Source organism: Dermacentor albipictus, chromosome 8 (genome assembly GCF_038994185.2).
Source record: "Dermacentor albipictus isolate Rhodes 1998 colony chromosome 8, USDA_Dalb.pri_finalv2, whole genome shotgun sequence".
NCBI classification, from domain to species: Eukaryota; Metazoa; Arthropoda; class Arachnida; order Ixodida; family Ixodidae; genus Dermacentor; species Dermacentor albipictus.
In genome coordinates this window covers 97,850,394-97,864,739 of record NC_091828.1, presented here as the reverse complement: position 1 = coordinate 97,864,739, position 14,346 = coordinate 97,850,394, and the positions used below count along the sequence as shown (strand labels likewise).

The 14,346-nt window shown below is 46.5% G+C and overlaps 1 protein-coding gene across 1 annotated transcript; it reads right to left on the bottom strand.

Annotated features, from left to right (window-relative positions):
* Nucleotides 1–8,575: 8,575 nt before the first annotated feature.
* Nucleotides 8,576–11,864, bottom strand: LOC135912878 (uncharacterized). The gene is made up of 2 exons (XM_065445453.1): nt 10,977–11,864; nt 8,576–9,409 (listed from the first exon to the last, which is right to left on the bottom strand). The coding sequence occupies exons 1-2, from the start codon at nt 11,694–11,696 to the stop codon at nt 8,822–8,824; spliced, it is 1,308 nt and encodes a 435-aa protein (XP_065301525.1). The 5' UTR covers nt 11,697–11,864; the 3' UTR covers nt 8,576–8,821.
* Between the last annotated feature and the right edge of the window lie 2,482 nt (nt 11,865–14,346).

Here is a 14,346-nt window from a genome sequence, read left to right as displayed (position 1 = left end):
CCTTCCCTCAACGCCGAGTAGCTGGCTAGAGGAATATACCTCAGGCCGACCTCTCTGCATTTCTTATCGTTGAACGTCTCTCTCTCCCTCTGGCGGCGAATGCCATGAACGAGCTTTCTGGTAGAAACGATGCCTCTTGTATGGGCCGATCCCGGAGGTAGTGCACAGCCGCGCTAGAGAAGTTGCATCAGTTTCAGGTTTCTGTTATTGTTTCGTACTTTTAATATTTAAGTTCGAGAAGATTTAACTCAGAAGGCATGCGCTGTCGGTGTTTTGTTTCATGACATTTGTTTCTGGGCTGTCGTTCTCAAAGCTTTGTCGAGGTAGGTATGAGCAACCTTGGTGATAGAATGGTGTGGCAATGTGACCGTCATATAACGCATGTCATATAGCAAGGCGTGGTACATACATACACCTAATTATATACGGAAATTTTCGCTCACGGACAACTCCGCCGCCGACGACACCTGATTTTCTGCGACACAGAGCCCTTAAACATATCGCGTTAATAGTAAGGCGTTAAGAATACCGCAGCGGTCCCCGTAGAAGGAAACATTATAGCCTAGAATAATAGCGCTCACGCCCATAAATATTGGCTGGGGGTGTATTCATCCTTTAGAGGTGATTCGTGTATTTAACGCAATTAGCAATCTCCTTATGGTTGGTGCGTAATTGCTGATGTAATGTTTTTCATAATGATTGTTATGAAAGGTGGCACAAACACATTGACACGCAAGCAGTGACCACAGCAGACGTCAAGTAGGCTTATATAAGAGCGGCACATAGCCAGTAGTACATATCCTATGATCGAATTCGGCGTCAAAAAGGTTAATTAAGGAGCACCACATACCGATTGCCACATGGCTAGTTAGCCGAGTTGGTCCAACGGTTAGATTTGAACGCGGTTCCTTCAGCACAGTAGCCCAGCGCTCTGGTCATTCGGCCTTGGACCACCCAGCGACCCGAATTGGTGGGAAAGGGGTTAGGCACGGAGATACGTACACAGATACATAGAGCAATATCGCAAACTGGGTGAAATGAATCTACAGATTATGACAATAGGAACAATAGCAATATTTTGTAACACTTCACAGACATTGCCAGGCCAGCTGCACCTCAACGACATATTGAAGCGTGAAGGCACAATCACCGAAAACACACGTACACACGTCACAGGTGCTACTATAACCTTATTCGAAAGCCAGCGAGATACAGTAAACGTACGGTTCTCAACACGCCGGCGCACCTGCCCCATCTGGCAAACTACAGAGGGCGATTATCAGAACCAGCGAAATGATTTGAAAGATACTAAAAACGTATGCTCCACGTTGTGCAAAGCAACAGAAGTCTGACTGACACAAGCACAACTTTTTTTTCTTTCGCTTCTGTAAAGCGCTTTTAATAGCTCACGTGACGTTTTTTCTTTTTTCTTCGGCCCAGGACTTTCACATCATGAAATCTCGGCCGATCGGAGCGGCACCTTTCAGTGCGCTGAAGGATACGCAGTCAATTCCTTCTCAAGTTATTGGCGTGTTCCCTCATTCGATCATTGACGCAGCAGCCAGTTTGCCGTACATTGGACTGTCCACACGACAGTGGGACTTCATGGACCCCTCCCGGTGGCACAAGGAATGTAAGGCTTGACGTCTTTTACTAGGCAATCTATCTTAGAGTTGTCCATTATGCGGGACACAGCTGGGCCAGCCTGTTGGGATTGGAGGACACGACAGACACTCCGTTACTATTCGCCACTTCTTTTATTTTTTTAGTTGTGGTTCATCTTGAGCACGTGAGGCACGACTTCCTGCATTGGCCACTCCGATCAACGACTGTTGCCTCGATCGCCTTGTGTGCCCGCTTTTTCAGCTTCTGCTGCTGGGATTCGGCCACTGACATCAGAACCGATTGAGGGGTGGCCGGCTCTTTGAAAGCGTAATTATCTGCTTGTTGAAACGGACCTGCATCTTGTGATCGCAAGACCTCACGAGTGCTGACCCCAAACATACACTCTAATCTTGGTAACCTATAAGTATACCTATAAACATGAGTAACGAATAAAATAACGGTTACTTCGCCCGTCCTTTTGATGTTTTCATTATATTGCTCATGCTAAGGGTTACAATGACGAAACTGAGTGAGACGGGTGCTGCTTATTAGTTACATTGATCTGCTGCCAGCATGTAACCTCTATATTGTAACCTATAGAATTTTAGTAACCTTTAACCGACACCCCACGGAGACTATAAATAGGGAGGGGAAGTTTGCAATTTACACATTAACAAAGCGCAGGATAAGTTACCTGCGTGCACACATGGTTGATCCATTTGATAAGCACTTGTACGGGTGTTCAGTCGCAAATTTTGAGTGAGAGCAAATTACTCATTGAGCCGGCAGAGCCGCATATCGGAAGTAGGCCGCGGGAAAAGAACGTTCTGCAAGAATAATGACGATTCTTGCCGGAAGTACAACCATCGACTGAGCAAGTATTATATACAATTAGCGCTTTTCACAGACCCTACATGTGTCCTGCAGAAATCTATCTCGTTGCCGTCGCATGCCGCTGCCGACACATGCCGCCGCAAGTGTTTTTGTTGTTTCGAATGGGTCTCGCATTCACGGATTGGGGAGCCCTTTTGACATACGTTTAGCTTATAACATGATAAAATAATGCTCCTCTGGCACTTCTGCCTTCTTCATGAGGGGAGAAAAAAGGAGCATGGTTATTATTATTATATGGTAGGAACCTGGAAGGGCCTTTTGCCGTGTTTACTCAATGCGAATTTGGTTGGGTGCATTCATGGAGCAAGCTCAATCGCAGACTGATGTACGAACATTTTCCTCATATCACAGCCATCCAGCGCAATGCGTCGTTACCTAGAAAGCGTCCAAAGAATTTAATGAGTGTTGCCCCAACGGAAGATATATTAACTGAGCATTTTGGGAAACAATCTTTGCAGCCGAGGTGCCAATTCGGAGCAAACAAAATGCAATCATTAAAACGCTTGGCACGTTTCTCCCATTATTTTTTGTGCACTCAGCAACGGTACGAGTCAACGTCTGCAACACACCACATTTCCCTATATTGTACAGCAGCAACACGGTTGATGCAACGCGTCAATGCATGTCAGCGCAGCAAACCCAGCACGGAAAAGCCGCATACAGCCGCTCCATTACCACGGAGCCGTGTAGACAGATGAAAAGTACAGTTGGCTGAAGTTCTACCACCATGATAGCTACAAAGAATAATTCTGTTCAATTCAGCAGCATTGTTTCCAAGAGCGCACTATGTCCATAAGTTTGTGTTTTTGTTTTACCCTCAATGAACCTGCTTTCGTTTGAATATGTGCAGCCGGATTAGAATGTCCGAATCATGCTTTTGTTGCTGCACTTCAGTACAGAAGCAGCGGCCATGTTGTTATGTCATCTCTCTGCGCTTCCGTATATAGCTTTAGCATTGCATGACGGGATGTAGTTGCAAACATGGCGTTGTGAGCTGTGTATGTGTGTTTTGTTGCTAGTTTCGGCGCCAATTTTGTCAGTGGCAATGGCAGTGACGAACAGAGACTTTGTTTGGGATAATGCGCGGCCGCTGCAAAGAGCCATTTTGTGACTGTGAGCGCTTCAGTGTCCTCATTTCGGCGAACATTCGCTGTGACTACTGCGACCACAGCCCCGGATCATATGGGAAAATAGACGAACTTGGTAAGTGTTCTTGCATTGTACTGGTTTGTCTGTATTCAGCATGCTATGCTGCAGCTTTTGTTTCATTATAGGTCAGGGAAGTGCAAAAAAAAAAGAGAGTGAAAGCAAAGGGGTAAGCAGCGATTTGCGCGGAAATGCATCCGTGTTTCTTCCACGCTCAAAAACGACACTTTAGGGCTCGTCCACGTTACCGGCACGGCAGGCCGCCGCGCGCCGTTCGCGGGCCGCCGTTCGACGGCGGCTTTCCTCGCGAACGGCGAGATTTACTTGCCGTAGATAGAATGTGATCATATGATGTTACCGGGACTCATTTGTGTCGCATCCGTACAGTGAAGTAGCGACCGAGGAGTGGTCGTTCTGGCAACGTCGGCAGCCTTACCGCCGCTCATCGCTCGGCGGCGCCGATATCGTCGCTAGGCCTTTTCCGGTTCACGTCGAAGCGAAGGCTTATGGCGCTTCGGAATGAATCACCGACGCTCACAAACCGAAATATTTCATACCGTTGCTGTCGCTCTTCGCAATAATTATTCACAATGCAAAAAATACGCTAATATTAGCGGCGCCGTCGGCAGTGATGCGAGCACAGCCGCGCCCGTCGTCTGCCGTCGGGAGCCGTGCAATGCAGCTGAGCTGGACAGGTATCCGTGCTCTCGTTCGTGTTTAACGTTTGACAGTGGATATTGTTTTGCGTAAAGAGATGCGAACTTTTAAGAGAACAGCGCAGGGGAACTGGCACAACCTACACTAGGCTACAGATGCGAGTTTTGAGCGTTAGTTGTTTTCAGTGAGTTAGGAAATCCAAACTACCAAGGCACAGTCAATGCATGTTGACTGTGAGTAACACACCTGCCCGGTTTAGTTTGCCAGCTTTCCTAGCTGACTTCTCTCCTTTTGCCCTTGTTCGTACATCTCTTTTATTTTATTATGTGGGAAAATGCGACATGCATGCCGTGTTCTAAACTACATAAATAAATTTTGGGCAGTGGTTTATGTCATCTTTAATTTCTTTTCATAGATGGCATTGCCAGCTGATGAGCTCCAAGTAACAGCACCTCACATTTACTGCGCTCCTGACAAGACATGTATTTTTGCTGGCAGCCAAGCCGAAGTCATCACTGTCTCCACGTCTGGAATACAACGGGCACTTATTTTTTTCCTTTTGGCATATTATGTTAAGAACCTAGAATATCCATTTGCATTTCACCAAATGCTTGTTCTCGTGCAAAATGTTGTGCTGCCAGGAGACAAGCTAGTGAAAGGACTGCTTTCTACCCGTCTGAAACGTCTCTTTGCGCTCCTAAGCAATAAAAATGTAATCTAGGGAGTAGTGCTGTTCGCGCTGCTTTCCATGTTTTTCACCAACTCTAAAGTGAAAGAAAAAAACAACATAGTGTGGGATTTACTTCAATGCGGTTGGTTAGCTCCAAAGGTGGGAGAGGCTTACACCATAAGCAGCTGTTTTTTTCACGTCATACATTGTTTACTTCTAGTCACAAGCAGTGCATTTACTTGCTCTAGTCATTTTTTCCTCTCCCTTGTGGTGAAGGCTGGTTAATTTTATTTCATTTGTGTATTCATAGGCCTCAGAATTTCTTATAAACATAGCTTCAGCATTTAATTCACCCACGTAGATGGTTGTTTTGCAAAATGTAATGCACTCTATTTGCCCTTTGCTAAGTGAGCAGATCGGTATATATATCTGTGCCTGTGCAGAAATCTAGTATTGCAGTTATTAAGTCGCATAAATGCTGATGTTTTTCATTTCACACAGTTGTGCTTCAATGACTGTATATGGGAGGCCTCATGGATGGTATTTTTGTATCGGACCTTGTTGAACAAAAACTTGTAATAAAGAATTTCGTACCTGAGAGTACTCCAACTTATTTTTCGGGAACATTCACAGAATATTAAACGGAACAGCTTATCACAAAGGCTAGGTGCACAGTTAGAAAGTGAAATAATGACATTGCCTTCAACTACATTAAAACAACTCATTGTCACAATATTATTGCCAGCAGCGCTTTGCAGTATGCTTTTGCTCACCTGAACTAAATTATTATGGCCAATCTACAATACTCATGCATATGTTGCTTCCCCAAGTGTTTTTCTTCATTGAGTGTACTTCAAGTAATTTGTGCCTTTGGAAAATGGATTTTTAATAAATAGTGGCTTTTCTGCCCAAGTATGTAATACTCTAGGAACTGTAGGTATTTTTGGCTTCCACATATTTTAGAGGGACATTAACTTAGAGGCAGTATATGTTAGAAACTTACAGCTGAGTTATATTAGCAGTCAAGCAGGAACTGTCCCCCAAAGGCTATGTTAAATTTAGGGGTTACTTCGGCTATTTATTCAGATGTGTTTATTGTGATTGCGCTGTATTGTTATAGCTAACCTATTAAATCTATCATGGCGTCATGATTCAAAATGTTCTGCATCTCGAATGGGGCCAACGTTGTGATGCCTGTCAGTTGCCTCTGATTTCTTTTCGCCACAGATTGTCATGTAGAAGTTTGAATTATGGGACTGAAAGAAAAATGTTTGGGTCGATACCAATCCGAGCAAATTACATGCTCTCTTTAAAGCTTTAATGAAATGCATTGACAGTGAAAGTCTCTTCTTTTATAGTCCCACAATTTAGACACCAGCATAACTATAATCTGAGGTGAGAAGATAGCCAGCTGGCAGGCATGACAATATCACCCCAATTCGAGATGGCAATATCTTGTAGTGGAACAGTGCAAATTTTCTAGTTTGGCTATAAAAATAGAATGCAATCAAGAAGAAAATATCCGTATAAGTTACTGAAGTAACCCCTAAATTTAACACATCCTTTAGAGGTTACATTTGCTTTTAGAAAATAAAGGACTACAGCGTAACCTCTAAAGCTGCATATTTTTCAAGGGTAACAGTGTACCTTTTATTTTATATTGGTTACAATGTACCTTATATTTTGTATTAGTTACAATGTAACTTATAATATATTAGTTACAATGTACCTTATAAATGCGAATTTGTGCACCTATACTAAGGGTTACCCAGCTAAGGGTGTAGTGTAGCAATAGCTATTTTCACGAGCTTTGAGTGCGCGGAGTCATGAGAGAAAATGTCTTGTTATTCAGGGCACAGTCCTGAATACAAAAGTCCTTTGAAAACAAAAGGTTTAAATTCAAGAACTCGAGGACATTGTCAAGGCGGAGTTGAAAAGGCAGAAAAACAAGCCTTTTTCGTGAAGTTTAAAACCACGTGAAACCTTTTCAAAAGAGTTAAAAGCACATCCTCGATCCATAACAATTACAGAATTATCAACATTCTGAACCATTTGAGCACATGCGTACCGTGAAAGCTGCTGTCGAGAGTTTTACCGTATTTACGACAAGAAAGTGTCACAAAATAAAGGTGCCACCCATGATCCCATGCATATGCCTTTCTTATGCAAGGACAACCGGTCGTTAAACGAGGTAAACGTGCTCTTCAGGTAGGTCTTAAGTAAAATTAAGAAGTTGTCCATACATATACTAACAGTATTTTGAAAACAAACGTCCTTTCTCACCATTACACGTCCGAACAGCAGCAGACAATGCGTCCTGAGGCACAGAATAGATCAGGACTTCAATGTCAACAGGAAATGCGTAGCTTATGGTCTCGTTTGCTGGATGAATTCGCCAGGCATGCACACAGCTAAGAGCACGAAATACATTAAAGAAAGCTTACCTAGCATATCAAATTCCGTTTTCATAAGTGAAACAGAGGTGTCGCTGATACACTTATCGCCATTCCAAAGAATAAAGTAAGCCTCCAGCCAGCTTGCGCACGGAAAGGTTATTACGTTTTCGAATAACCCGTCTCGACTGTTGCCTAGATGACCTTAAAGCGTCCTTGAAGAGTACTTCTAATACCGCGAGATGATAGGAACGACAGTAAGATACCGCATTGAAATTATAACTCACCGAAAGATGTTACACCGCCATCTCTGCGTCTACACCAATCAAAGAGCGTTTCTACCACGACATACATGAGATATCTACATTGTCCTCGCACACGGAGAGAGAAATGGGTACCTTCACGTTGGTAATATAGCGGTCGGCAATAAGAACCAACTTGTAAAGCTGTTATGCTTCTGAACTTTCTTCAGGTAGAGATAGGTGACATTCGTGAAGGAGCTGTTGGAGATGTCGTTTCGTTGTGCAAAGCTCAGTGCCTTCACGTTGCAGTTCAGGGTCTCTACACAAAACTCGCAGAAAACGTGACAATGCTTCGATAACTGGGTATGCTGGCTTCCCCCTTTCAGCTCCATATATATGTATAGCATATATTGTTATATTAAACTACTCACTTGTTCGCCAATCTCCCAGATGGGCACGTGCCGCTAAAATCTAGGCTCAACATCTACATCCAAACTTTATTCACCGCAAATAAAATTCCTATAACCTCGTCAACGTCCATTTAATTGCACGTCCCGTTTACTGGCTGTTCCACTGTGTGCTTATTTTGAGCCAGTCTTGGCCTATGCTATATGCCCAAGAAAGAATCAGCCTATGGCCTGTGAGGGCAGCCAGTTTGCGGAGGTCAATCTTTATGGTCCCGCCGGGATCGCAGGCAAACACCTCCGTGAGGGCAGCACGTGCGTCATGCACACGCCAGGCTTCCGAGGGTGTCGTTCCTGCCTAAATAAACTGGCAAGCTCTGGATATCTTATTTGCGAATAAAACACCTACCCTGATGGCGACCAAACAAAGAAGTTTTGTATTTTCGCCAGATACGTAACACTGTGCACAGCAAAAGCCCCATTATCTGGGCCGCAGGCAAGCCAAAACAAAAATGCCATGCACTTTTTTCAGTGACACCGAAACACACTGTACGTCGCCGAATATGCATTTGAACGAGACAATTTTATTTCGTAAATCTCTTTTATTATCAATATATAAGTTCTTTTTGTACTCGTCGATTCGCTCGTTTGTATTTATTAAAAACGAGATCACCCTTCACGTCCATTCACGTCGATGCATCGACCGTAATTTGTATCATTTGAAGCATGCGTTGACGAAGCAGTGTTGCGGCTATATGTCCAGTCTGACACTGGTGGCTCAATCTGCTTTCCTCGTTTCCATACGCGCGCTCACTCATTGACACGCTGCAGAAGAAGCTCCAAGTCATCGTGCAGCTGCAGGGTTTCCTTCCAGGCCCTCCACTCGTGGTCCGCCGCGAGGGCCACCACGCTGGAGGCCCTCTTGAGCAGCGCGTCGCAGGCGACGCCGAAAGGCAGGTCGCACAGCACGACGGCTCCCCAGCTGTGACGCGACAGCGTCGGCAGGTCTCCCGTCGTGGCCACCAGGACAACCGAAGACTCCGGAGAGACGTTGGCGGGCACCTGGCTTTCGACGAGTGGCACGGAACCGTCTCTCCGGATGTGCTCCTTTAGGTCGCGCAGCAACCGCGTCGACGTCACCAGGGCAAGAGTCCTCCCGCGGCAGCACTCCAGGACAGCGGTGGCCTTGAGAGCGGCGAGCCGAGTTCTGCATTGGGACACGAAATCTCTCGGGACGGGTCTCGGTGCGGCTGCGACTATCTTCTCGGCTTGCAGGTGCGCAGCAAGGAAGCCGTGCTCCCGCAGGGTCTTGCCGAGTTTGTTGACCTCGTCGGCGTCGAAGAAGGAAGCGGTTCCAGCTGGCTTCAAGATCCGGAGGTCTAAATGAAGCTTGCGCACCTGGACGGAAGACACTCTTTGTTTCAGTTGCCAATTAAGCAGTCGTGCCGCGCACGTGAACGCCGTGCACAATACAGAGGGTCGTTACGGTTCACTTTAGACGTCAGTGAATGGAACGTATGGCAAACGCCCTTTACACGACATGCCTAATCGTCACGCTCATCAACATGAAAAGACTTGTGCGACGAGATTATGCGCGGAATGTACAAATCCTACTCTCCTTTGTACTACGTTCAACCTCACTACGTCAAGCAGTGGTTTTCCCCCGTCCTCCACTGTGTGCGTTGACCCTACGTGGCCTACGGTCACCCCCACTACGCCAAGGAGTAGCTTCCCTCCGTGTTTTTCTGTGTGTCCTGACAAGCCACTCTGCCAGGGAGCAGGAGAGAATGAGATTGCCCGGATGGTGCAGGGTATAAAAAAGCCAGCGAGCCTCCACTTGCACTTTTTTCCTTGGAGCGCACCGCTCACCCGTAATGATCCACGAACTGCTGCAATTTGTTTTTGCGTCATCTCGTCTTTCCATGCCGAACCATCTCCGATGGTCAACCTGGTTCGAGCTCCAAGCAAACGCTGTTGAAGGTCACACAACGCCGTTCCTTTATAGGGTGAACAAAAAGCGTGAGAGTACTATAAAGGGCATTTTCTGTGTTTATCGAGTTTCCGGGTTTCACCATGTGCCATGTAATGTTCACTGAAGTTATCGCACCAGTGTGCATGGTCACTTAGTCGGAGGGAGACCATCAAGGTTTTACAGCTACTCTTGCGCCATAAGGTGAAGGGGTTAGATGCGGTACTGTCTTGAACCGAGAACATCGGTATATCGCCATTAATACAGGATGCGTGGGTGTAGTTCAAGCCCGACACTTCATGTCCTGTGGTGCAAGACAGCAGCCAGGAGTCAGCAGCAACAAGCATCGACAAAGGCTGTGGCAGAAAGAGCTTCATTTTCCTTACCATCGCGAAAGACGTCAAGGAAGTACACTCGAAAATAGTAAGTCGAGAATATGTCTTCAGAGGCTGGTTGAGTGAAATAGGTTTACGGAGCTGCGAACAAGAACGATGTCTAAAAAATGCATGGATTTACTGCCATTCAACTCATGTTCTATGTGTCGGTGAACATCGGTGAATGCACTATAATATATGTACAGCTGTCCCACACAGCGTGAACTTGTATAGACGTGGGAGCCATTCACGCTAACTCATTTCCGTGGCTTCATGGGATAGCTGAGCTTCTTTCAATGTTCTCTTTCGCAACTACATTATGCCGTGCGGAGGCGTGCAATGAAGATGCGGTACGGTTTCGGACGGAGGAGGAGCTGGTACTGAAGATATATATTATCTATGCCTAAAAGCAAAAATAGACTTATAATTTGGCGTATTCAAGGGCCTCGGCTGGCATCGGGCAGCCAGAAAGAAGCGTCAAGGTGGCACAGCATTCCCTGTTGCGTGCGCACAATTTAACGGTCGCTACATTATTTTGCGTTTCGCCTAATACACTAGTTTGAAACGACACCCTTTTTTAACGTTTTTAACGAAGGCTGACAAGTGAAACGCGACGGCCCACCTGTATTTCTATTTCCTTCGAGTGCGGCCTGCCTGCCGTTCCGAGGCAACAAGTCAGCCTCATGGGCGTCCTCAGAACTTTGAGCACCGACTCGAGAGAATCGAGATTGCAGACGTCCAGCTTGCTGGCGATGGCGAGCAGCCGCATCCTGCTCTGCGACGACCCTTCTCGTTCTCCGTCCCGACAGTCTTGAATCGCGGTGACTATCTTGCGGTACGGGTGTTCCGGCTCCAGGTAGCGCTGAAAGTCTAGCAGGATCAGGACCCCGAACATGTCGCCGGACGGCCGCAAGCCCCTGGACACGAACTCCAAGAAGACGTCCGGTTCCACGAGTCGCACGCCTTCGAACATGGCCCGCGACCAGCAGGACGTCGGTCGCCCGAGGACGCGCACGTCGACCGGGAGGAGTGTCCGCAGGAAGCCGAGGAAGTCGTCTGCTTCGCCGACGCGCTCGCCCAGTACGAGGGCTCGCCGAGGTCCCGCGGCCTTGATGAGGGTGACGCACAGGTGACGCCGCAGCTTGGCAGTGGCCAACGCCACCACGCAGTCTCGGACGCAGACGCGTTCCGTCAGCTCGGCCTCTCGAGGAGTCTGCACGTACCGCACGTGGTCCTCGTCGATCGTGGGCTCGCACCGCACCGGTCTCAAGAGGGCGATGCGTCGCGCGAACAGCTCGGAGGACTCGGCCGCCTCCGAGACGTCGCCGCCCGTCCACACCATGCTGACAGAAGACGACGTCTCTCGCTCCGCTGCCTCGTGGTCGCGAGCCGGTGGCGGCGATGAGAACGACGACGACGTTGATTGATCAAGATGATGTTGTTGTTGTTGTTGTTGTTGTTGTTGTTGTAGCCTGTGATGCGTGTGGCTCCTACCCACGATGGGTGATTGGCCAAGAAATGGGTGGATTATTCGAAATTATTATGGAGCATAAATTTCCTAATAGCTATTGAACTAGCATTGAATAGCGCAAATTTACCTGTTAAATAAAATCAGGAAGGTCATATTGAATGAGTTATAATTAATTTAAAAGTAAAAACAAAAAGAAAGGAATTTAGCAGGGCATTGTTTAGATTCCGTAAGGAATGTTCGGACAGCGGAGCATGAATCCCTGTGGCTGAATCCCAAAGTGGGCGCTCCGAACGAAAGAATTGCAGGTTCTGTCAAGTCCAGGCCAATTCTTCGAAAAGGTATTTCCAACCACTTTTTTCTAACATCAGTAAAGCGGCGACAAGATAGAAGAAAGTGGCGATCCTCCTCTGCGCCGCACGCCAACTAAACGGCTCCGTCGAGTGTTGCGTTGTTTCCCGTCTGATAATGGCTCGTACCACTATAATCGATCGGTTAAGATTTAGATATAGAATTAAAGGAAGCGGATTAGAACTGAAAATAAAACGACTGAAGTGTTTGTGGACGAATCCGAGGATTGAAAATAGTTTCGTCACAGCATGTGTGTCCCCTCGTCACTAGAAAACCAAGTGTGGTCGGACTGAACCAAGTCAACCGGGAGAATACGTTCACCCTGTCGTATTCCCACTACTTCTCTAAACACTGGCACGTTGAATAAGCTTTTTCAAGACACATATCCAATGCGTCCAAATTGCCCCCTACGGGAATCCAATAATCATGTGGTGCTGCAATGCGTCGTTGTCAGGGTGTTTTGGAGGGCCGTGCATACTGGTTTCCGTGGCCTTGGAGTTGACCGCTTTATTACATCTGGTCGCTGCTCCCGTGGCAGTGTTGCGCGACTTTTAATCCCTGCGGGGGTCTTTTGTCTATAAGCGTAACCGGTGCGAGGCAGTTGCCGCAGGACATCATCGCCGCGCTCTGTTACCACTTCTGCGGAGGCTCTACTCTGAGCTACTGCCGCTTCTGTTGGAGGACTTGTTCTTCCTTGGGGAATAAGAGTTCCTTCGACAGTTGTCATGCCGTTTCCTGTCGGTGTCTGATAGACGCGTACGGCTTAACTTTCGACCAGCCTAATTCTTGTAGCCAGGCCGTCAGAGGTGTTCACTGAATGTGCACAGAATGTAGGTGCCTGTGACTTCTGTGTGTGCGTTATCTCGTATACCTGATGATTTCTGCATATACCCATCTCATAGCAACACTTCAAAATTATGTAAAATGTCTCTGTCACATCATCATTATACATAACCACTGTGTACACTATATATCAACATCATTTCATATAACGTGACAATTAGTTTGTGTGTAACTGTGTGTTGCGTGGGTCTGTGTAGTTATGTGTTAGTGAGTGAGGACTCGGACAGTTCTTTGAAAACGTGTCGTGCATACAGTGCTTCGTACTTTGTATACGTGGTCGTCCTGGTTGAATTGTACCGTGATTATGACTCAGTGTTCGTATCGTCTCTTGTTGAATAAACTTTTTCTGAACACATATCCACTGCGGACGAATGACCAAGAAACGGGCTGTTTCAAGTATGTTTATTAGAAATAAAACACAAATAAAATTTGCTTAGCAGAGCATGTGTTAAAGAAAGATAATTTAGAAATTAAAAAGAAAATACGGTTAATGTTGTGAAATAAAATGTTTTAACATATACAAGTCAAATAATAGGAACAATTTATAATTGTAGAAATTCATCCAGGAACCCTTTTCGTGTCCCTAATAGAATTATAAAGTGCGAGAAAAGCATCCTTGTGGCTCGATCACACTGAAGTCACCCCGAAAGGAACAATGGTTAGCGAGGTTAGCGATAGACCAACTTGTCGAAACGAAATTTTAAGACTTTTCTTTGTCTAACATATTGGCGTCAGGAGAGAAAAAAAATTATCTATAGATTCAGATGCATTGCAAAAAGGACATAGAGGCGACAGAGTGAAACCAGACGTGTCTAATTAAAATTTAAAGGTTTTAATTAGACAGATCTGGTTTCACTGTGTCGCCTCTATGTCCCAAAAAAAAATTAAAGGTGGTACACGACATTTCTCCTTCGACTGCGCGTCGGCTGCTACAACACGGCCGCCAGAATGCACAGACTGCACGGAAGAGGTATAGGAAGAGGCAGCCCCGCGTGCTTGGATTGCGGCGAGGAGGAGACGCTTGAGCACCTTCTGCCCCGCTGCCCGGCCTTCGATGTTGAGCGCACTGCGCTATTTGCATCATACCGCCGTGTGGGACTGCCCTGCGACTCGGAGGGAGCACTTCTCTTTCCGGCAGCCCACCCTTCCATTGTCAAGAAAGTGCTTCCTGCCCTACTTGACTTTTGCTGTGACACGCAGCTGAGAGCGCGGCTGTAAGCCCCGAATTGTTTCTTCACCCTTCTTGTTATTTTTTTTACCGCCTTCTTTCCCTTCTCTCCCTGATCTTTTTCTCCACACTCCCCTTTCCCTGTGCAGTGCTGTTGAGGTG